The following is a 25910-nucleotide window of genomic DNA, read 5'->3' on the forward strand; positions in this document are numbered from 1 at the left end:
CACTATCTTATACCATACACAATAATTTACTCAAAATGAATTAAAGACTTGAATATAAGACCTGTAACCATAAAATTTGTAGAAGAAAACATAGACAGGAAACTCCTGGACATCAATCGTAGTGATGTCTTTTTGAATCTGACACCCAAAATGAGAAACAAAAGCAAAAATAAAATGGGGCTATATGAAACTAAAAAGCTTCTGAAAAGGAAAACCATCATCAGAACAAAAAGGCAATTTACTGAATGCGAGAATATATTTGTGAACCATATATCCAATAAGGGGTTAATATCCAAAATATATAAGGGACTCAACAAAAACCAAATAACCTCATTAAAGAATGGACAGACAATATGAATAGACATTTCTCCAGAGAAGACATACGGTTGGGCAAAAGTTCAGCATCACTGATTATTGGAAATGCAAATCAAAACCACAGTGAAATATCACGTTACACCTGTTAGAATGGCTATTATTGAAAGACAAGAAGTAAGTGTCTGATAGGGTGTAGGAGAAAGGGAACCCTCATACACTGTTAGGATTGTAAAGTGGTGTAGCCACTATGGAAAACATTATAAACATTATGGAAATTCCTCAAGAAATTAAGAATAGAGCTACCATATGACCCAGTTATTCTACTTCTGAACATATTTTTGAAGAATACAAAAACACTGAAAAAGATGCATGTCCCCCTTTTCTCATAGCCCAGATCTGGAAACAGGCTAAGTGTCCATCAATAGATGAATGGAAAAAGAAGATGTGATATATAATGCAATATTAGCCATAAAAAGAATGAAATCTTGCCACTTGAAACAACATGGATGGACCTTGAGTATATTATCCTAAGCAAAATAAGTCAGATGGGGAAAGACAAATACTGCGTGATTTCCCTCATATATGGAAAGAAAATAAATGAACAAACAAAACAAACTCATAGTTAGAGAAAATAGAGTAGTGAGTGGTTACCTAAGTGTAAGGGAACTGGGGAGTGGATAAAGTAGAGCATGGTGATGGTGGTAACTGTATGCTGATAGATGGTAACTGAACTTGTGATGATCATTTGGTAGTGTGTGCAGATGTCGTTATATATGAAGCTGTACACTTGAAAAATATACATACATTTATACATACATATATGTACCTATATAGGAAGTTTTCTATGATTCCACTTACATAAAATATCTAAAGCAGTAAATCCAGAGAAACAGAAAGAAAGTAGAATGATTGTTACCAGAGGCTCAGGAGATGGGGAAAGGGGAGTTGTCTTTTAATGGGTATAGAGTTTAAGATTTGCAAGTTGCAAAAGTTCTAGAAGTTTGTTTTACAACCATATGAATATACTTAACACTACTGCAATATACACTTAAGTATGCTTAAGATGGTCAATTTTTTTTTTTTTTTTGCTGTGTATTTTTTAGCCATAGTAAAGTGCAAAGGCAAAAACAACTTACAACAAAGGTACAAGAATCAAGACCGTATTAAACTGGCATCCAGTCATATGTCTAGGTCAATACAATAGAATTGAGAATTTATAAGTATACCCCTTATATTTACAGTCAGTTGAGTTTCAACAAGGATGCCAAGATTATTCAGTGCGAGAAAGAACAGCCTTTTTAACAAATGGTGCTGGGACAAGTGGATAGCCACATGGAAAAGAATGAACTCAGATTTGTATTTCCTACCCTGTACAAAAATTATTGCAATATGGATTAAATATCTAAATATAAAAACTAACCATATAACATTTTTAGAAAATATAGGAGTAAATCTTTCTGACTTTGGATTAGGCAATAATTTGTTACGTTTGACAATAAAAACACAAGCAGCAAAAGAAAAAAAACACATAAGTTGGATTTCATCAAGATGAAAACTTTTTGTGCTTCAGACAATACTATCAAGAAAAGATAGTACAGAATGGGAGAAAACATTTTCAAAGTATATATCTGATAAGGAGTTTTGTATCCAGAATATATAAATAACTCCTACAACTCAACAATAAAAGGCAAAAGACTCAAGAAAAGGGCAAAGGATTTGAGTAGGCATTCCTTCAAAGAATATATACAAATGGGGCAGCCCTGGTGACTCAGCAGTTTAGTGCCACCTTTGGCCCAAGTTGTGATCCTGGAGACGTGGGATCGAGTACCACGTCAGGTTCCCAGCATGGAGCCTGCTTCTCCCTCTGCCTGTGTCTCTGCATCTCTCTCTCTCTCTCTGTGCCTCTCATGAATAAATAAATAAAATCTTTTTTTTTAAAAAAAAAAAGAATATATACAAATGGCCAATATGTGCATGAAAGGGCACTGAACATCATTAGTCATTAGGGAATTGCAAATTAGAACCACAAGATGGGAATTCATATCTATGAGACATGGCTAAAGTAAAAAGGACATAAATGTTGGTATGGATGTCGAGAAATTGAAACTCACACCTCTAGTAGGGTGTAAACTGGTGTGGTCTGTTTAGAAAAAATTCTGACAGTTCCTCAAATGATTAAACAGAGTTACTGTACGACCTAGCAAACCCACTCGTGAGTTATATATATAGGAATGAAAACATATGTCTATACAAAAACTTAACAAAAATATTTATAGCAACATTATTCATAATAACCAAAATGTGAGACTAGTCCAAGAAGCCATCAATTCTGAATGGATAATTTGGTATATTCACACAATGGAATGTCATTTGGCAATAAAATGCTGAAATATAGATGTGACTTTAAAAGAATATGGTAGGGATCCCTGGGTGGCGCAGCGGTTTGGCGCCTGCCTTTGGCCCAGGGCGCAATCCTGGAGACCTGGGATCGAATCCCACATCAGGCTCCCGGTGCATGGAGCCTGCTTCTCCCTCGGCCTATGTCTCTGCCTCTCTCTCTCTCTCTCTCTCTCTCTGTGACTATCATGAATAAATAGAAATTTAAAAAAAAATAAATAAAAAAATAAAAGAATATGGTAAATGAAAGAAGCCAGTCAAAAAAGGCCACATTTTATATGATTCCATTAATTTAGATGCAAATCCATGGGAATAAAAAGATTAGTGGTTGTTAGGAGATCGGTACTGGGATTGAGAGGAGAAATATGAGACTGACTGCTAATGGATATGGGGTGTCTTTTAGGGTGATGAAAATGTTCTGAATATAGATAGTAATGATGGCTGTACAACTCTATTAATATATTAAGAATTACTGAATTAAGAATTCTGGGGGCCCCTAGGTGGCTTAGTCAGTTGAGTAGTAGACTCTTGATTTCAGCTCAGGTCATGATCTCAAGGTTGTGGGATTGAGCCCCGAGGTGGGTTGCATGCTCAGTGCAGTCTGCTTGTCCCTCTCCCTCCCCATTTGCCCCAACCCTGCCACTTTCCCTCTTGCTCTCTCAAGCAAGCAAATAAATAAATAAGTTACTGAATTGTATAACTCAAAAGAATAAATGTTATGTAGATTATATTTCAATAAAACTAGTATTTGTAAAAAATTATAGTGAGTGGACACTCCATCATATAAAAAAATCAACTATTTTATTTCACTTTTTTTTCTCCTAATAGTCATAATTGTCTACTTTTCTATAGTTTTTTTTTCTCATGTAATATGTTTTTATACTTGGGAGTCCTTTATTGATTATTATTTGCTACTTATTTGTAACAAAAACTGTATAAACTGAAATGAGAGTTTTGATATCTCACGAGTATAATACTACAATAGTTTAAATATAAATCATTCAAGAAATTTTTGTTATGAACAATACAAAATTGTTACAAAGGATAATGTTACAAATATTCGAATTCACCAGATCACATGTTAGAGAAAATTTTGATTTTTAAATGTTGGTTAAATCATGTCCTCTTTTGATTTTGAGAATTGGAAACTGACTGGCTTGGGAAAGAATTTATTATGTAGTCCTTATTTAGTCATTTTCTCAGGTCTTCATAACTTAACCAGAAAGACCTTGTCAAGTCATATCAAAATGACTTAATAGTCATTGTTACTTTTTACCTTGAAGTACCTTTTTTGATCTGATACACTTGATAAGGATTTGGAAGGTTGAAATAATTTTGTTTTTCAATATAAGGTTGAAATACTATGTTTTATTAAAGTTTCTGTGCTTTAAATAAATTTTCATCAGAACCTAGGGCTGCAGGTTTAATTTACTTAAATTATGGGAAGTATCTACCAAATAATTGGCAAAGCCAGTTTTCATTATTAAAGCATTCATCCAATCTTTCATGCCCTCTTCGCTGATGGAAGAGGCAAGGTTTTTAACAAAATTATTTAGCACTTTGACTACAATTAATTAGATGAGATTGGTTGATGATTTGTTTCATGTTATAAAGCAGAGAGCAGTTTTGAGAGGAGGAGTGGGAAGTGCTTACTTTTAAGGCATGTTGATGTATATGTTCCCAGGCAGATCTGTATTTTTGAAGTTAAGGTTTTGTATACATATTCTCTTAAAACTACCCATGGCTTTGAATCCTTTTTAAAGCCTTAATATTTTTCCTCAACTTGAAAATTAATGTTCCACCCCACTCTTAGTCTTTTCTGAAAAAGCCTCACAGAACATACTTTTATTTGTATGCATATTGTGTACAAGGATATTCATATGTTGGTACACTTCATTTCGCTTGGACCACATTTTGCCAGTGATCCCATGCTGGTGCATGTGTGTTCTACATCCCTCTCCTGCAGTCATGACAGACTTCTGTTGATGTTCATATTGAACCTCTGAATCCTTCATGACTGGAAGCTCTTACTAGTTTACTGAAGCTGGCATAGGAGTTTTATTAGTTTTCTCAGTCTAACATATTTGTATGTTCTCTTTCTTTGTAGTTTAGATTTCCTAGTGTTTTTCATTTTGTTTATTTATGTAGTCTTCTTTTGGTTAAACTTGTTCTAAAATCAACTTGGAAATGTGTTTGGAGACAATTTTCCATGGGTCTCCTGCATTTCGGTACATTTTGTGAACAGAAGTTTTGGTTGCCTTTGTTCTGGTCTATTTTTTCAAAATTTTTTCTCTAGTGATCAACTTTGGAAAATATAGTGACTTTAGAACAATAGGTAGGTTTGCTTATAGCCTTGGATGATAGGAGTTGGTTTCTTCCTTTAGAGCAAAAGCAATTGATAGACATGGTTACTGTCCATTAAAGATATTCAGATTCCCAAATTATAGGGCTCCTTTCCTTGTCACAACCCACTGTGTATGCATATCTGCTGACCATGTTCAGATTCTGTGAGAATTGGGACCCAGGAAACTGGAACAAGAAAATGCTGGTATCTTGGCTACTCCTATTGCTGTAATAAATTTCTGTGCCTCTGACTCAGGAATCTTACTTCATCTGCCAACATGTGAGATTGTGGTAGACTGTGTTAGCTTGAAAGTGGGCTAAAATCTCAGATCCTTCACAGTTCTTGACGATGTGTAGGAACTCTGATAGCCATTTATTTGCTTATTTCATAAATGGCTATCAGAGTTTAGCTCAGAAATGTCATTTTATACATATTTTTCATTAAAATGACCTTATTTGTATATGAACATAGCATAGATTTTTCAGCTGTTTTCTTAGGTTAAAATAAAGGTTTGGATAATTTGTTATTTATATTTAATGACTTTTGAAAGCATAATGTTATCTGTTTCTTATGCATATAAGTTTATACTATATGTATGTGTGGATATATATGCACATATACAGGTCATGTGTATTCATTTATGTTTTGAAAAATCCAGTCTTGCTTTGCTTAATTATATGGTTTTAAGGATTCCATGTATGTGTGTCATTAGAATGTATCATTTGCCTCTATTCCAGAATATTGGAAAGAAGATGACCTGCCAAGAGTTCATTGCAAACCTCCAAGGGGTAAATGAGGGTGGTGATTTCTCCAAGGATCTACTAAAAGTGAGCAATGAAATATTTGTTTTTAAAGATATGCTTATATTTATCTTTTCTGCTTATTTTTTAATCTAAAATAAACAGACCAAGGATCACTTAAGCATTTTGGTTTTGGTTTTTGGTTTTGTTGATGATATTTCTATTGGACCTCTAATGTGTCAGTCTGCAAGTACCCTTCAATGAATAATGCTAAAAGTTCACACTGTAATTAATAATTAGTGATTCAAATAATGGGTAGTTTTTATTTTATTTGTAAACATACTGCCAGAACTTGAGAAAGATCACAAAGGTATATTTACTATGGAAACAAAAAAGCATTTACATTCTATAATGGAAGCTGTATTCAGTTCCTAGTTACAGAGCCACTTAGGTTGTCTCTGGAAATCTGAGTAATGGTAGAACGTCCGAATTATTTGTAGTCAGCTTCATTATTGGTAACAATCAGCATGTTGTTCCCATCAGATTATTTTCAAGGAGGCAAAAAAATCAGCTTTACAATTCATAACATTCTACAGCAGTATAATGAGATGATATTCATTTCTTAAAGTGAATACAAAATAGTGATTGATAATGGTTGTATTTTAGAAGTTCAGTATAAGATGTGTATGTTGACAATGTGAGCTTTACAGATTTGTTTGATTCTAGCCTTTTTAAAATCTTTGTACATGTGTAGATTTCTTTGGCAATTCCTTTGAATTTTCTAAGGGTGACACGTGAATCATGGTATGATTTGGAAAAAATACCAGTTGAAAATAAGTCCTTTATTATGTTTTATGATATTTTTTAAATCATATAAAATATAGAGTGTTCTGTATTTTGAAAGACATATATATATGGAAAGTGAAAAAAGGCACAAGAATATGGTATTATGAGATTCTCTTTATTGACTTTAATTGCAGCTCATTAAAAAATTACACTATGGAAAAAGCAGGAAGAAAAGTAGCTTCAGGTTACTATATAAAGAAGGTATTTTTTAAATTGTTTCTTTAAAGGACAAATGCTGCCATTGCTGAAGCTATGGTTCTGAGTGAGAAACGGTATTGGATTGTGACATAATAAATATATTCTTTATATCCATTGAAGATGTACTATAGACACATGTTAATAAGCCTTTTTTCAGCTTAGTGGTATTAACCTGGAAAATAATGCAGTCTTTCTAAGATAAGGATTGGTGAGGCTTTTACCAAGTTATGTCAGAAATGGAAATTGGCAGGAAAAATTTTCATAGTGAAGCTTTTAGATTCTATTGGTAGGCTTGTGGTAACCTGCATGACTGTGGATGAATTATTGGGCAGGTTTAGAGCATGTTTGATGAGCTGTCTGAAACCAAATATAGTTAACATACAGTCCAGTGGCTGCCATTCACCTTGGGTAAACATATGTTCTTTGATTGACTCTGCCGAGAATTTTCTGGATGATTGTTACAGTTGTACATTGAGATCATGTTTATAAACCTCAGGGGGGAAAATATTTATTAAACTCTTTTATTTACTGTAGGAAGATGACAGTGAAATGACACTGAAAAATGACAGTGGTTTTTTGCATGGAAACTGTCAAGTAAAATACCGATTCCCTTTCATAGCAAAGACTCCAGCCACTCACCCACCTGAGATGGGGGAGTTCCATTTCAGTAAGAATCTGGATTTTACTGCAGATTCCATCTAGAAAAGGTTTTCTTCAAACCATTTTTGTTTCATTTCTCTTTCCCATGTGGCTGTTCTTTTTTCCTTTCCTGCCCTCTGGCTCTTCCCTCCTCCTCTTTTCCCTCCCTTACTCCTCTGGTTCTGTTTCTGCTTTTTCCTTTCTCTTGTGCTCTTCTTTTTGTCTTTCTTCTTTTTCCTCTTCTCTCTCTCAAACTCTCTCCCTCACTCTCTTTCTCAATGGCTGTTTCTTGATTCTCTTCGGGGATAAATTACTAAGTGGAATGTTGATTTGAACTATTGTGGAAAATGACACATCACACAGATAAACACAAAATGTTTGATATTACATTACAGATTCTGAGTAACCTAACCCCTCTCAGTCTTCTTCTACCCTCTCTCCAACTTGAAAATTGCAGGCATGTACAATCAGTTTATGAGGTGAGATGCCTAGAGTTACATGGATTAAACTGAGGCTTTCATTGCTACGTATAGATCCTATTACTTTTAGGTTTCTTTGGATCAAAAGTAACATTTGGATCTGTGTCTATTCAGATTTCTTTGGACTGGCAGTAATATTTCACTTAATGTCTATTGTCAGTGTGGTTGGGTCATAGGAAATACTTAGTGAAGGCCCTGTGATTTCATTGGGTATTGTAGACTTGGAAAACATGCTGGAACTAATTGGGCACCTTTCCTCACAAATCACTAAGAAAGATGGGTGGTTCTTTTTCCCTTAAAATGAACAGTTATTCCATATTAAAATTAAAATATAAACTGATTCTACTTGTTCTCAACAGAAATGGTTATCAAAAAAGATAAACTTTAATGTATTTAAAAGTATGAAAGATGAGAAATTTTTTTCAAGCCTTCACTTTGGAGACTTCAGTTATTTAATATTTTGCTTTAATTTTGCCTTAGACTTTGTGAAAGGGATAGATGCTACTTTGTGCTTTTTTAAATAATTTTCAGTTCCACTGCAGTGTCCCTTTTGACCTGATGACCTAAGAGATAAATGAGTGCTTAGTGCAAATAAGAATGTTTCTCCCACAAGTTGCTTTGAGTATACATTCTAGATGCCTATATTGTAAAGTAGAATTAGTTGAATACTAAAAAGACAACCAGTTACAGAATATTATTTAGGTTCTTTAAAGCTGTCATCTGGCTGGGAGGATGTGATGTTTGAGAGAGGCCTTTGAAACATAGGTACCATTGTAATAGTAGACTTATTTTGTTTTTTAGTTAGATTATTATTGTATTTCATTTCCCACCACCTTTCCCACCCATAAACATTAATGATCTCTGTCATAAGTACCTTTCTCTATTATTTCACCAAACCAGGATAGCAATTCATTTAACGAAATATGCCAAACAATCTGGCGTGTTTTATGGCTTGCATAGGGACTGCCCATCGCACTACTTGGATGTGGTTTGTGCTTAAACATCCTGGAGGGACGATGTGGAAGAGAAGGGGGAAGGGAGGCTCTGCTTTGAGTTCTGATAGACTCAATAAGACATTCCTAAGATTTTATAATAAGTAATAAAACTCTTACATACATGAATAGAGAAGGATGAAAATGTAAATGTGGGCCAGCTCTGGGTTGGAGACTGAACTTTTTGAGAGACACTGTAGTGTGGTGATTATGACTATGACTTGGGAGCTATTCTGACTGGGTTCTAATCCCAGTTCCCCTCTCTTATTAGTTTAGGGATTGTAAGCAAATTCACTGAAACTTTGTCTCTTGATTTCCTCATCTGTGAAATGGGTGATTTTATTAGTACCCACCTCATCAGTTTTAATAATTGAATGAATTAACACATAAAGCCTTTAGAGTTCTAGCATGTAATAAATGCTGTATGTGTTAGCTGTCATAGCTTTTTATTTTTAATATTATTTTATTCTTAACCTAGCTTGAAGTGGACTGGAAAGGGCCTGCATCCCTTTAGGGTTTGGATCTTAGGTGTTTTACAAGTACTAGGCCACGTGGGATTAGCATTAATTCACAAGACCTCTGTTACCCATCCTTTTTTAGCCTAAGCATACACATTCTCTTGCTCTTTTAAATGGGCCATCTGTGACCTTGACCTTGAATATTTCCTCTTTCTGTGGTAAGATTTTTAACCCTTATCATTTATAGCTTCCTTTCTTTCCGGAGACTTGTTGATTCCAAAGAATGGCCATCAAAATTTTCTGCAGGATACATTTGTTCCGTAAAGTCTGTCTTATCATCGTGGAGGCACCTGAAAATGAACCTTGGTTAGCAATATGTTTTCCTTGCCTTTTTACCTTGTTAACAATAAGCGATTTCTCCTAGATCTTATCCCTCTTGCCACACTTTTATATGTGATATTTGGTTTGGATCTTTGAAGTTGCAAGATTGGAGGTCCTGAGCTTTCTTACCTAGGACTATTTAGAGAAAATATAAGAGAGCAGTTGGACATCTAGCAACCTTTCTTTTTTCCCCAGTATTTTTCACCACTTCAAATAATTCACATCTCCATTAATATCCCAGGATTATTTGGGATCATCAAAGGGGACAGGAACTAATTTGCTTCCTCAAAGGTTCATCAGGATTCCAGGACCAGTTTAAGTTTGGTCTTAAACTGTTCTGTAAGTTTTATATCTTCTGAGTTTCCTATAAATCTCTATTCTTGGTTTTAACAGAAGAGCTACATTTTTATCTTCATTCTGCTTTCCATTTCTAACCCTGGCAGTTGATAATCCTTCATTTCTCATTACATATAGGGGGAAACACAGGAACTTTGGGAGATGGCCACCAGTTATATTATATTTAGAGGGAAAGTAGCCATTTCAAAATATATTTACATGAAAGCATGAAAGAAGCAATGGGAAATAAGGCAAAAAGAGCCGAAGAAAAGTGTCATGTAAACATATAGGATGGAAGGTAAGTTATTGTCTGCATAATTTTATTTTGGGGAGATTCAGATTCAAGATTCAAGATTTTGGCAATGAAACATGAAACCCTGGTTGTTTTCTAACTCAACTTTCTTATTGCCACCTACCATGTGATACTCAAGTAACATTCTTAATATTTTTATCCTTGTCATAGTTAGGTCTTTAAGTTTCTTTTTTCTTGAGCAGCAGTTGAATTCAATAGGTGCCAAAGGAAATTAGAAAAAAATTATCTAAAAAAATGTCTTAAGAACTTTTATACCATCTTAATGATGAGAGAGTAGAAACAACAAACCACCCACAACTTTCAAAATGATTCTAATACAACTAAAAAAAACTGAATACATTTTGCAGAGGTTTTGAAACATAACTCCTTTTAAATCTGCTTATGTACACAAATAGCTTTAATAATAGCTCTGGTTACAAGGCAGTGTCACTGGAAATAAAAAAAAAGCAAGGTAAATAAATCTTGCTTGGGCAAGTCAATAACATGCCATCCTTTCAGGCTCCTGGTTATGATTAGATGTTTGACTTTAGAATATCTGAAATTTTAATTTTGGGGGTAGAAATTACTTGCATGTTGAGAATTTATTAACATTATATTAACTTGCATTCCAGTGAGGGAAAACCAAAAGTTTTCACTCTCTCAGGGATGTAGTTACTGGTGAAAAGTGTTTGAGAGAGAAAGAGAGAGAGAGAGAGAGAGTGTGTGTGTGTGTGTGTGTGAAGATTGCAGGGTAGGGGGAGTGGCAATTAAATTAAATTGACAGAATGTTAATCAGTATGCCTGGCTTAGTGGGATTTATATGCATCATTCCATTAAGTGGAATGGTAAATAACATAGTGAATTAAATGGTTACATACTGTATTGCTCAGAATCCCAATGAAAGTTCTTATTCAGATGTGCTTGTTTTCCTTTAGCTTTCACTAAAGACAGAATTTCTGTGAGCTTTTTTTATAAGAAATTTCTAAGAATATATAAGCTGCTATATATAATCCTTAACATAGGTAGTTGGCTGAAAGCATTATGTTCGGGCAGCCCGGGTGACTCAGCGGTTTAGCGCTGCCTTCAGCCCAGGGCGTGATCCTGGAGACCTGGGATCGAGTCCCGCGTCGGGCTCCCTGCATGGAGCCTGCTAGTTCCTCTGCCTGTGTCTCTGCCTCTCTCCTTCTCTCTCTCTGTCTCAAACAAATAATAAATAAAATATTTTTTTAAAAAAAGAAAGAAAGCATTATGTTTTATTGTAAATGCAGTTTTCCTATTTGGTATTATTAGGGAAAAATAATTTGTGAAAATGATGGAGAAATTAGCCAGAAGGGTATCATTTAAACAGATATACTTAAAAGGTCAGCAAAAAAAAAAAAAAGAGTTAATTTTTTTTCAAGTTTTTAAAGTCCAGTTAACATACAACTTAATACTAGTTGCAGGTGTAGAGTCCAGTGATTCATCACTTACATGCAACACCCAAACTTATCACAAGTACCTCCTTTTTTTTTTTTAATTTTATTTATTTATTTGAGAGACAGACAGAGAGACAGAGACAGAGACACAAGCAGGCTCCACGCAAGGAGCCTGTTGTGGGACTGGATCCTGGGACTCCAGGATCACACCCTGGGCCGAAGGCAGGCGCTAAACCGCTGAGCCACCCAGGGATCCCCCACAAGTGCGCTCCTTAATACCCATCAGCCTTTTAATCCATTCACCTGCCCACCTCCCCTCCAGTAATGCTTTGTTCTCTAAAAGTTAAGAGTCTGTTTTCTGGTTTGCCTCTCTTCCTCTTACCACATGTTCATCTGTTTTGTTTCTTAAGTTCCACATATGAGTGAAATTATATAGTATTTGTCTTTCTTTGACTGACTTATTTAGCTTAGCGTAAGATGCTCTAGATCTATGCACATGGTTGCAAATGATAAGATTTCATTTTTTGATGGCTAAGTAATATTCTGTTGCATGTGTAAGTATATATATATAATATTTGACCACATCTATATCCATTCATCAGTCGATGCACATTTCGGCTCTTTCCATAATTTGGCTATTGTCGATAATGCAGCAATGAACATCGGGGTGCATGTATCCCTTCAAATCAGTATTTTTGTATCCCTTGTGTAAATACCTGGTAGTGCAATTGGTGGACTGTAAGGTATTCTGTTTTGAACTTTTTGAGGAACCTCCACACTGTTTTCCAGAGTGGCTGCACTAGTTTGCATTCCCACCAACAGTGCAAGAGGATTCCCCTTTCTCTGCATCCTTGCCAACACCTGTTTCCTGTTTTGTTAATTTTAGCCATTCTGACAGGTGTGAGGAGGTAGCTCATTGTAGTTTTGATTTGTATTTCCCTGATGCTGAGTGATGTGTCTGTTAGCCATCTATAAGTTGGCTCTGGAAAAGTGTCTATCCATGTCTTCTGTCCATTTTTTAACTGGATTATTTGTTTTTTTGGATATTGAGTTTGATAAGTTCTTTATATATTTTGGATACCAACCCTTTATCGTATATGTCATTTGTAAATATCTTCTCCCATTCCGTAGACTGCCTTTGAGTTTTTTTGTTGTTGTTGTTCCTTCACTGTGCAGAAGCTTTGTATCTTGATGAAGTCCTATCCCAGTAGTTTATTTTTGCTTTTGTTTCCCTTACCTCAGGAGACATATCTAGTAAGAAGCTGCTATAGCCAATGTCAAAGAGGTTATTGCCTGTGTTCTTTTGGATTTTGATGGTTTCCTCTCTCACATTTAGGTCTTTCATCCATTGTGAATTTCTTTTTGTGTAAGGTGGTCCAGTTTCATTCTTCTGTATATTGCTGTCCAGTTTTCCTAACACTATTTGTTGAAGAAACTGTCCTTTTTTTTCCATTGGATCTTCTTTCCTGCTTTGTCAATGTTAGTTGGCCATATAGTTGTGGGTTCATTTCTGGGTTTTCTATTCTGTTCCATTAATCTATTTGCTTATTTTTTATGCCAGTACCATAGTGTCTTGATCACTACACCTTTGTAATAAAACTTGAAGTTCAGAATTGTGATGCCTTCCACTTTGCTTTACTTTTTAGAGATTGCTTTGACTCTTTGGGGTGAAAAATACATTTTAAATAAAGATTAATCTGTCTTATTGGACAAGGAAGAAATATGATTAGGAAATATCCTGTGAAGGTTGATAACCATTAGGCTTTTCAATCAGTTACAGTTGTATTTAAGGGTAAACAAACAAAAATCAGTCAGCAGTTAGACTTAGAGATCAGTGATTTTTCTGTGATCTCAATCCCTGAAAAGGACCTGCTTCACACAGTGTGACATGAAGGAAGAGCTGTAAGAATTCTTCTTTAAAAAAGAGCAAATCCAGGCCACTTCACTCCCAGGCTTCTATCTAATTTAACCCTTTCAGCCAGGGAGAGGGTTGAAAATTTAACACCTAAAATTGCCCTTCTTTTCTTTTAGCCCAAAACTGACCTTAAGCAACATCCCGCACTCCCCCTTGCACACATCACTTTTGCTTTCATCTTCTCTTCAAATATTATCACTGAAGACAAAAATCTGACTAAGATCGGATTTTGTTAATGTCAGTACTCTGGTTGTGATATTATACTGTGGTTTTGCAAATGTTACCATTGGAGAGAACTGGGTAAAAGGTATAAGAAATCTATTATTTCTAACAACTATATGCAGATCTGAAATTATCTCAATAAAACTTTCATGAAGAAAAGGCTCACTTAAAAAAAAAAAATAAGGCAAATGAGGCTGTTCTCTCCACTCAGCCAGAGATTTAGGAATCATATAAAAATCAGCTTAATGAAATTTTACCACTCTTGGCTCTTCCTTTTAAAATACCAAATATCAGGACACCTGCGTGGCCCAGCGGTTGAGCATCTGCCTTTGGCTCGGGCATGATCCTGGGGTCCAGGATCAAGTTTCATGTCTCTGCCTCTCTCTCTGTTTGTCACTCATGAATAAATAAATAAAATCTTAAAAAAAAATAACAAATATCAGGGTGCCTGGGTGGCTCAGTGGTTGAGTGGGTGGCTCAGTGGATGAACATCTGTGTTTGGCTCAGGTGGTGATCCCAGGGTCCTGGGATTGAGTCCCTCATCAGGCTCCCTGTAGGGAGTCTGCTGTTCCTTCTGCCTACGTCTCGGCCTCTCTGTGTCTCTCATGAATAAATAAATAAAATATTTTAAAAATAAAAAAATAAAAATAAATTACCAAATATCAACAGGATAGGTATAACTGTGTAGCAGCATTAGAAACAATGGCATATTAAGAAAAAGGCAATGGGAATTATTTTGAAGAGTTGAAAGCTGGAAAGTCATGTAAATCTACCTTTATGATTACTCCAGAGAGTGTAGAGATTTTTTGAGAAGATGTGGAAATAGAAATGGAAAAGATGATAAAGAAATGATCTGCCCATGAGAGAAGGAATAGTGATGTGGAGAGGGGTAATTGACAGTATTGAGAAAAAAATACTATTTTATTATTTCAAGTTTATCATTAGAGTTTCTCTTGCTAAATTGTTACCCTGAATTGCCTATCTGCCACCTCTTATATCACCTGCATTCTAATCTGCGTGGAATGGAAGAGCAATAAAAGGTAGAACAACCATAATTTTTTTTCTGAGTTAATGTTTGACCTATTAGGCTGAATGTCATGGTAGGCTTTGTGGCCATTTGAAGTGAATAGTATCAGATCTGGAAAGCAAGCCCAATATTTTACCTGATTAACTTTTTTCAGTTTCCTCATGTATAACATGGATAATACTACTTTCCTCCAGGAGTCATTTTGAGGATTAAGTAAGATGATGTGTGTTCAGTGGCTAGCATTATGTGATCTAAAATGCATTCAAATGTTCATAAATGTTAGCTTCCTTGTTTTTTCTACTACTATAGTTTTTGTGACTGGGTTGTGGAGGTCACTGGCTCAGAGCCTGTCTTAGCTGCCAATGACTGATGATGGACCCTCGGTGTTATTTCAACTCTTTGTGCCTTAGTTTCTTCTTTGTAAAATAAGATATTTGGGCTGTGCCCATAATCTGTTTGGTCTCCTTTAGCCCATCATGTCTAAGGCCTACTCCTGTTCTGTCACCACCACTTGCCACCTGGACCTGAACTTCTTGCTCTGGTCTTCTGTTGTGCTCATATTTTTTGATCTAAATATTCCATGGCAGATACATTGGAAAAATCTTACAAATAATCTTTAAGTTACCTTTCAATCTAAATATTGGAAGCATTCTGAACATCATTTTCCTCTTTGTAAACTCAAATCATATCAAGTTTTATCCTTCATATTGCATTTATTGGTTTAGACAAACAAGTGTGTACCTAATAGTGAAAGTTCAGAGTTAAATCCAGGAAAATCACTTTTGTTGTAGCAGCATTCTCAAAGGCTTAGTCCTAAAGAATTACATGAGAGGAAGAAACAGGCTGCAGTCAGAAAAAAGTCTGAACTTTTTATAAATGAAAAGCTTGAAGTGGATTCTCAAAAATACTTGATCTGAGTTATATTCGGAGTATGTAGTTGAAAATAGGAACTTATGGGTGGTATTTAAGTGTAGCTAAAAAAAGAGCATCTACTGTTGCCTAGAGTAGGTGAGTTCTCTTAGAGAGAAGGTCATGGAAACCTGGTAGCAACAGTATCTATGGAGGAAAAGGGCTTGGATACTTATCCTGGTATAAGCAGGATAGCTTTTAAAGAGAAAAGCTATGTTAGCAAGCTTTTTCAGAGAAAAGCTCTAAAGGTTCTTGTTTAAAATAAAGATTACTGCTTTTTTTCAGTAAAATGAATCAAGCTGAGTTGTGATGAAAGGTTCGTGGTGTGTTTCTCCTTCTGCTTTCCCCATGGAGATCTAGAAACATGCTTTGCTTTCAGTCCTGTGCTCGTCACGGACTGAATAATGATGCTGCTTTTTCATATGGTTCAGACCTTGAATGAAACATGGTAACTGTAATGAGGATAATACTTTGAAGTAGCTGAAAATCCACAAATCACGTTCATGCTTAAAAAAAAAAAATTACCAAAAAAAAAAAAATTCCCAAGGGACACCTGGGTGTCTCAGTGGTTGAGCAGAATCTGCCTTTGGCTCTGTTCGTGATCCTGGAGTCCTGGGGTCAAGTCCTGCATCAGGATCCCCACAGGGAGCCTGCTTCTCCCTCTGCCTGTGTCTCTTCCTCTCTCTCTGTGTCTCTTATAAATTAATAAATAAAATCTTTTTTTAAAAATCTACCAAAAAGAAGTCTGGTAGAACATTTTGGCAGAACAGATGCTACTTAAAGAGTACGAACAGATTTTTTAACCAAAAAAAAAAAAAAAAGGAAAAAAGAAAGGAAAGAAGTTTGAGTAGCAAGATAGTAATCATTATGGGTATTTTAATGGAATATTAATGATTCCCACAGAGATTCTATTTTTAATTTGATCATGAAGGAGTGCTACAGAATTTCATATTCAGATGTCTCTATGGAAGTTAAATTGTATGTTTGGAGATTTTTTAAAACATCATAGCATAATCTGTCCAGGTTGCTGCTCCTTTCACTCAAGTATGAACATATGATATTAGTATGAATGTCATGAGTCACACTGTGAATTTAAACCATTGTCCTTTTGCTTATGATACACCACATGGGGATGGGTTCCTTAGGAGTGACGTGCTTTTTTTTTTTTTAAACAGGTCTGCAATCAAATGTAAATGAATTGTCAGCAAATACGTATTCTAAGTACAATGCTTACCTATCCATTAAGGATACAATGAAACAAATTTTAATAGAAAGGCATTTTTAGCTGTACAATAAAAATGCCATAAACAATTTTTGTGGTTGTATTGATGTTTTACTCATGTAAAGGTCAATTGTCTGAAAAAGACTCAGAAAATTGAAAACACAAAGTTAAAATAAGACCTCTAAACAGCCAGAAGAAATGAGTGTTACAGTGTCTGTGTAACAGACCTTAATATTTTACTCAGGCCCGCATTTGTGGCCTATTTTGAATAAAAACCACAATTTTTACTTCAAAATTTTCATCCTTATCTCCCTTCCTTGGTGTATCCTAAGCAAATGGACATGCAGACACAGGTGGATACTTGATACACAAACGACTGCTTCAGTCTATGAGCTGGCTGGGGCACTTGCCAATCTCAACCAGTTCTTTACTGACAAAGTAATAGCCATATCCAATTAGTTTTTCATAAACATACTTCATAAAACACAAGTATTTAGGTCGTCATTTAAATTTTTTATTTGAAAATTTAACTTAATTTTGTTATTTTCCCAGTTAGCCATGAATTGGAAGGATGAAGCTGGAGTGAGTGCTGTTAGCTCTATGGACCTTAGCAAGAAGTGATGTGATAATGAGGTGACAAGGAAATGAAACCGTAAAAAGCTCTGGGTCTCCAAATGGAACAGCTGGAGTTGTTTTGACAAAGGATAGGAAATCTATGTAGTCAAGTAACTTCTCAGAGAAGTTATATTTAATTACATTATTTTATATTATATGGCACATCAATTTTAGTATATGTGCTGCCGAAGCGAGCACTTATATGGCACATCAAAGAAATGGTTCTATTTAATGAGTTGTCAAAAATGTTGCATTAAACTTTAGTTTAAGGAGACAATGTGAAATAGATTTGGAAAGATTGCCAACAAAACTATTTTATAAAGATTTTGGTATTTAAAGAAATTAGCTGACATCAGAAAATCCAGTATTGTAGAATAATTCATTTCTCTACTCATTTATGAACTCCATTCCCTGTCAATGTTGGATTTTTTGTTGTTAATTTAAAGCTTTTTATTTTAGTAATTGTAACATTTACCCTTCCCTCAGACTTGTCATAGATTGAAGTATAGTTATTGTGCTGTAATGCTGCTTTTTCAGAAAAAAACATGAAATAGCATTTTCCCACACTTCACAAGGAAGTGTTTCTAGTATGATGTAGGTGCACAGCTTTACTGTTGACCAGTAGACATTCCTGCACTTCTCCCTCATCATCTCAGCTACCTGTTGAAAATTCTGATGGTTTCATGTAAATGAATTACTATGTTCATTTCAATACACTGCCATTTAAAGAACACCATTAAGGGAAGTCAGTACTTAATCCTAGGCAAGTCATTTTACCTGGTGGTTACTTAATTCTAGAAGCAATCAAAAGCAATTATTCCTTAAGAATGCAACATAGATAAATTTTGTTTTGACTTCTTTTTCTTTTGTTTTCTTTCACTTGTAGAAACATAAATCAAAGACGAATCTGTGTACCTAAAATATTACCTTGAAGGGTTGTTTGCATTTCAGGTTGTCATATGTTGTAGACTTCACCAAAGAAAGGCATATTTGAAAAGAGTTATGGATTTTGAGAGTATCTGAATTTTTATTAGATGATATGGCTTGTTGCTTGTGTATGACCTCCTTGGCCCTTTTTTAAAAATTTGAGTATAGTTGACACACAATGTTACATTAATTTCAAGCGTACAGTTTAGTGATTTGACAAGATTATGTGTTGTGGTATGTTCACCACAAGTATATCTATCATCTGACCCATTATGTTGGTATTATAATATTCTGGACTGTATTCCTTATGTTCTGCTTTTTATTCCTGTGGCTTGCTTATTCCTCTCCCTCTCACCCATTTTGCCCAACCCTGCACCCTTCTCCTCTCTGGCATCCATCAGTTAGTTTTCTGTATTTATAGTTCTGATTCTTTTTGTTTATGTATTCATTTTTTAATTTTAATTCCAGTGTAGTTATCGTACAGTGTTATATTAGTTCGGGTGTATAATATAGTGATTCAGCAGTTCTGTATATTACTCAGTGCTCATCAAGATAAATGTATTCTTAATGCTCTTCACCTAACTCACCCATCCCATCCCCTCTCCTTCCTTCTGGTAACCATCTGAATATTCTGTATAGTTAAGAATCTGTTTTTTTATTTGTCTCCGCCCCCCACTTTGTTCATTCGTTTTGTTTCTTAAATTCCACACGAGTGAAATCATTCCACACGAGTGAAATCATATCACACGAGTGATAAACGAGTGTTTATCTTTCTCTTCCTGGCTTATTTCATTTAGCATAATACTTTCTAGGTCCATATTGTATCAAATGGTATGCTGTCATTTTTATGGCTGTGTAATATTCCAGTGTGTGTGTGACATATTCTTTATTCATTTCCCTGACCCTATTCTTTTTTTTTTTTTAATTTTATTTAAATTCAATGTAGTTAACATATAGCATATTATGAGTTTCAGGGGTAGAATTTAGTGATTCATCAGTTGCATATAACACCCAGTGCTCATTATATCAAGTGTCCTCCTTAATGCCCATCACCCATCTAGACCATCCCGCTACCCACCTCCCCTCCAGTGACTCTCAGTTTATTCCAAATAGTTGAGTCTCTTCTGGTTTGCCTCTCTCTGTGTCTTTTTTTTTTTTTAAGATTTTATTTATTTATTCATGAGAGACACAGAGAGAGAGAGGGATGCAAAGACATAGGCAGAGAGAGAAGCAGGCTCCATGCAGGGAGCCCAATGTGGGACTTGATCCCGGAACTCCAGGATCATGCCCCAGGCCGAAAGCAGGCACTAAACCTCTGAGCCACCCAGTCATCCCTCTCTGTTTTTATCTTATTTCTATTTTTTCTTCCCCTCCCCTGTGTTCATCTGTTTCGTTTCCTAAACCCCACTTATGAGTGAAATCTTATCTATTCATCTGTTGGCATCTGGGCTCTTTCCATAGTTTGGCTATTGTGGACATTACTGCTATAAACACTGGGGTGCAAGTGCCCCTTCGAATCACTGTGTGTGTGTATCCTTTGGATAAATATCCAATAGTTAAATTGCTGGATCATAAGGTAGTTCTATATTTAACTTTTTTTGGGAACCTCTGTATTTTCAGGAGTGGCTACACCAGCTTGCATTCCCACCAACAGTGTAAGAGGGTTCCCCTTTCTCCACATCCTTGCCAACATCTATTGTTTCCTGAATTGTTTTATCCATTCTGACAGGTGTGAGGTGGTATCTAATTGTGGTTTGCAATTGTATTTCCCTGATGCCAAGTGATGTTGAGCATTTTTTCATGTGTCTGTTGGCCATTTGTTTGTCTTTTTTGGGAAAATGTCTGTTCATATCTTCTACCCATTTCTTGACTGGACTTTTTGGGTATTGAGTTTGACAAGTTTTTTATAGATCTTGGATACTAGCCCTTTATCTGATATGTCATTTGCAAATATCTCTCCCATCCCATAGGTTGCCTATTAGTCTTATTGGTTGTTTCTTTTGCTGTGTAAAAGCTTTTTATCCTGTTGAAGTCCCAATAGTTCATTTTTGCTTTTGTTTTCTCTCACCCTATTCTTTTTTTTTTTTTTTTTTTAATTTTTATTTATTTATGATAGTCACAGAGAGAGAGAGAGAGAGAGGCAGAGACACAGGCAGAGGGAGAAGCAGGCTCCATGCACCAGGAGCCCGACATGGGATTCGATCCCGGGCCTCCAGGATCGCGCCCTGGGCCAAAGGTAGGCGCCAAACCGCTGCGCCACCCAGGGATCCCTCTCACCCTATTCTTAAGGGCGGAGACTGTGTCTTATTGGTCACAGTATCTTAATACCTAGTGTAATTCCAGGACAAATCAGGTATTCAACAAATACTTGTGAAAGAAAGTAGTTTTACATAAAACACTTTGCAGTGATTTCTGACCATGAATTGGCTTTGTGAGCATCATGTGAACAACTTGACATTGTATGCAGAATTGTGAATGTGTGTGTGTATATATAATTCCATCTTTTTTTTTTGAGAGCAAGGGGATCCATAAATATTAAATTATTATTAAATACTAAATTATTATTTAATATTAAGTATGAAAAACTATATTTTTAATCAGATTGCAGAAGGATCTTTGGTCCCCAAATATTAAGAGCCTATAAACTTAGGACCCTCCGAGAGTAGAGATTTGTGCCTTGTTGTTTTGATTTAAATAAACACACAAAGTACTTAGCAGGAAGAGTTTTTCTTTCCCCAACACTTGTTGTTCGTTCATTGAGGTCCTGCTATGGGCCAATCTCTGTTAGATTCTGGGGTGCAGCCCCTAAATAAGACAGATACAGATTATGCCCTCATAGAGCTCAGAATTTGTTAGGGAAAACAAATTTTGGACCGATGATTATACAGATTATGAAATGCTTTACTCAAAATTATACACTAATTGTGGTTAGGTAGAAAAGGCATACTTAATAGGTTTGCCATGTATGACAAAAGTAATAAAAAACTGGATTAAAATGAAATTTGAGGGATGCCTAGGTAGCTCAGCGGTTGAGCATCTGCCTTTGGCTCAGGGCATGATCCCGGGGACTGGGATCAAGTCCCACATCAGGCTCCCTGCAGGGAGCCTGCTTTTCCCTCTGCCTATGTCTCTGCCTTCTTTCTCTTTCTGTGTCTCTCATGAATAAATAAGTAAATCTTTTTAAAAAAAGATGAAATTTGGTAGGATTCATGAGTTTCTGCTTTGGTAAAGACTGTGCTAAATATATTGGGGAAAGCAGAGATGAGTGAGACATGCATCTTGCCTTGAAGGAATTTTTAATATAATATAGTAGTTCACAACTCTGTCTACACATTAAAATCATTTGAGGTGAGAGGAGAAATAATAGGCAACTACTGTATTCTTACTTAGGTGGAAAGTATTAAATGGTATAGACTCTTTGAAGTAAGGTCTTGAACTTTCTTATGAAACTAAACATACATTTATCCTATGATTTAGCAATTCTAGATAAATGAAAGCCTATGTTGCAAAAATACTTGTTAGCAACCTTATTCATAATAGTTCTAAACTGGTAACAACCCAAAAGTCTGTTAACAGATGAATGGATGAACTATGGCACGTAGTGTGGTGTTCATGAATGAAAAAAGCTTTATAAACAAATGTATGCAATGCATGGTTATATGATGTATGAAGTTCTATTATAAACAAAGCTGACCTATGGTGAATAAAAAAAAGTCTGAGGTTGTGAGAGTGGGAATATCTTAGGAATGGGCATGCAGGAGGAACTTTCTCTGGTGATGCTAATATTAAAAAAAAAGTGTTGGGGAAAATGTCACTTGTGGAGCTGTAAATAAAATCTTGATGTCTTCTCCCAGTTCTCCCCTCCTCATCAATTTCAAGTCTCTGGGTCCATCTGCATTTTTAAAAGCTCCTCAGACATTTCTGATGTCCGAGGAGATATGAAGGTTTCTTGAGTAGGATAAAGTGCAAAAGCAAACATGTTAGTTTTCTATTGCTCTTGTAACAAATTACCATAAACTCTGCAGCTTAAAACAACACAGACTGATTTTCTTACTGATTTGTAGGTCACAGGTTTGGGTTGACCTGGATTTTTATGCTCCACGTCTCACAAAACCAAGTCAAGGTGTAGACAAATTTACTCTTTCTGAAAGCTCTGAGGGTAAATCCATTTTCAAGCTCATATAGGCTGTTGGCAGAAATCAGTTCCATGTGGTTATAGAACTGAGGTCCTCATTTCCTTGTTGGATGTTGGCTAGTGGTCATTCTCAGCTTTTAGAAGCCAGCCACATTCCTTGGCTTCTGGTGCCTTTTCTCATCTTCACACCCAGCAATGATGGCCCAAGTTCTTCTCCTTCTTCATGTCTCTCTGACCTCCCTTCTGCTTCATATTTCCTCTGCTCTTCTTTTTGGCACATCTCCCGAGTGACTGTTCTGCCTTCCTCTTATATTTTGGAGGGCTTGTAAAATGAAATTGGGCCCACCTAAATGATCCAGGATGATCATCCTGTATTAAGGTCAACTGATTAATAAATTTAATTCTACCTGCAGAGTTCCTTCTCAGCAGCACATATGGAATGAGAATCATGGGAGGGAGGGCAAGCATGTTCAGACTACAGTAGAGTTGCGTATAAAAAGCTTTGGGCTTTCAGAATAAAGAGAAATGACTTCCAACTAGGGATCATGGAAACCTCCTTTGAGAAAGTAGAATTTAGTTAATCATTTAAAAGGTGGTTCTTATGGATTCTGCGAGGCTAAAATAGGAGACAGAACTCTAGATTAGAGAGGTGGGGTAATAGTTTAAGTGCCAAGTGTAGAGAATGGAAAGGTGACAGTGTGTGATACACTTAGAACATCCATGTGTATTGGTTATTTACACTGAGCTGTTTGAACCACTATAGCATAAAATCAGATTTTTTTTTTAGATTAAAGTAGAAGAATAGGAATGTAAAAAAGTTACACACTTAATGTAGAAATATCATTTTTAAAAAGACTGGGCAATTATGTGATGTGACTTTTGTGTCAACTTTTCTTCAGCTATTAGAACCCAGTAGAATTACATATGAAAGTCTAAAGAGTTAGTTATGTATTTCTAAATTTTTCAGAACTCCAGATATACTGATGAAAACCTGGGGATTGTGGCCTTCCGTAAAAGTATACCACTCTTCCTTCATATTTCCCCACAATACTTAACTCTTGACCATTTTTAGTGGACTTTGTACCCTGCTATAGATGGGTGATAAAATATGAATACAATCGCAGCTTCTGTGTAGAGTGGCATGGCCCTGTGGCATCTATCAAAAAACTCAGTGTTATCCACTGATTTTTTTTAAATTTTTATTTATTTATGATAGTCACAGAGAGAGAGAGAGAGAGAGGCAGAGACACAGGCAGAGGGAGAAGCAGACTCCATGCACCGGGAGCCCGATGTGGGATTCGATTCCGGGTCTCCAGGATCACGCCCTGGGCCAAAGGCAGGCGCCAAACCGCTGCGCCACCCAGGGATCCCTCCACTGATTTTTTTTATATTAATTTAGCATGAAGGAAAATTTTTATAAGCATTAATTACTTTGTATGTTACCTTCTTTTTACCTAATTTATCTATAAGCTTTTATTTATTTATTCATTCATTTATTTATTTATAGATAGGGAGAGGTGAGTGGAAGGAGAGAGAGAGAGAGAGAGAGAGAGAGAGAATATCTTAAGCAGGCTCCACACTGGGGCTCGATCTCACAATCCTGAGATCATGACCTGAACTTCAATCAAGAGTCAGACACTTAACCAACTGGGTCACCCAGATAGTTTTTAAAAAGATTGTGTGAAATTTTTATTTTGAAATACATGCATCTATCTAAAAAGTCTTAGAATACTTCTTGCTAACCTTTTAAAAATACAAAGGATGTAACTGCCAATGGCCATTTTATTCAGCCTTCTAAAGATATGTACATAAAAGCTAAAATAATAAGATGAGCACAGCTAGCTCTTTAAACTTCTGGTGCATACTAAGCATTCCAGAGTCTTCCCAGACTTTTCTTCCTAGGTCTTGCCAGTGTCTGTTTTCTTTCCTTCTCTTCCCAGCCTCTACCCAAACCTGAAGTGGTAGTCATTGATGATTGGAGTCCTGCTAAAGAAACCACTTCTTCTGTGTCATTTTTTACTAGCTTTAAGAGGAGAATTAGCTGTTGTTGTTGTTGTTGTTGTTGTTTTTGGAATTGCTTTCTGCATTCTGGGTAAATTGTATATAAGTTATTCATACAGTAGTTAATTTAGCTATTTAGCACCTGCAAAGGAAGCACACATCTTTTTCTTGTCATCATCCTGCCAGGATCTCTGCTGGTGTTTTGATCAAAACTTGATGCTTTCATATTCAAAATTACTGGGAACTCTTTCAGATTTCATCTTTTTCCAGTCATTTACCCACTTTTATATGCTAAGGTATATTTTCCCAAGAGCTCTAAGAGATTGCAATTACTTTTACTTATTTCTTTCTCTTCATATTTCCATAATGCTACTGACTTTGAGATTATATATTTTTTTGTCTGTCTACTATACCAGGTACATTTTTAATAGGAAAAATTGAATTAAAAATACCTGAAAACTAAACCTTTAGAAACTCTCTTCAGTAACTTCTTCAAGTTCTTATGGTCTTATATTTTCCTTGTTTATGATACTTTTAATAAAGCTTACTGTAAGGATTTTTCCAGTGCTGTTAACCTCCAGTAAATAGTGTCAGTACTTCTACAGGTACCCACATATATTTTTATGAAAAGGCCAAACTCTGATTTGTGGTGTGTTTTACATTATTAAGAAATAGAGAACTATCTGGCAATATTTGCATTTGAGAAGTGCTTTTTAACACTAAAAAATTAGTGTTTCTAAACTTCACATTATTTCCTATGAACACAGGAGGCCATGAGGCAGCAATTCTGAAATTATTACTAAGATTAAACAAATAAGCAAATAAACTGTAGATGGTAAGAGCCAGGTTTCTCTCTATAGGAGAAAGACATTACAAATTACAAAGGGGGTAAAATCAAACCCTTTGGTGTCAGATTGGAATTGGAGTTATCAGTATGAATTTATAGTTTTTAATGTAAAGACACAGAAATATAGCTGGGTGTGTATATGCTGGGTTAGTACACATCCAGATATTTCCTGGTTCTGCCTGCTGAGAGGATCCAGAAGCAGTGACCTTCCTAGCATCCAGACCTTGATTTTAAGTATTATTCACCAATAAAAGGAAC

At 35.7% G+C, this 25910-nt stretch overlaps 1 protein-coding gene across 12 annotated transcripts in view; it reads left to right on the forward strand.

Moving 5' to 3' along the window:
* The window catches only part of PSD3 (pleckstrin and Sec7 domain containing 3), a 713619-nt gene that overhangs the window by 403154 nt on the left and 284555 nt on the right, over positions 1 to 25910 (forward strand). For all 12 annotated transcript variants that reach the window (XM_077849463.1, XM_077849457.1, XM_077849458.1 and 9 more), the window contains one exon: positions 5794 to 5883. In XM_077849463.1, the coding sequence (XP_077705589.1) occupies positions 5794 to 5883 (90 nt within the window). The remainder of the gene's footprint in view (positions 1 to 5793; positions 5884 to 25910) is intronic.

This window comes from Canis aureus, chromosome 15 (assembly GCF_053574225.1).
Source record: "Canis aureus isolate CA01 chromosome 15, VMU_Caureus_v.1.0, whole genome shotgun sequence".
Lineage (NCBI taxonomy): Eukaryota > Metazoa > Chordata > Mammalia > Carnivora > Canidae > Canis > Canis aureus.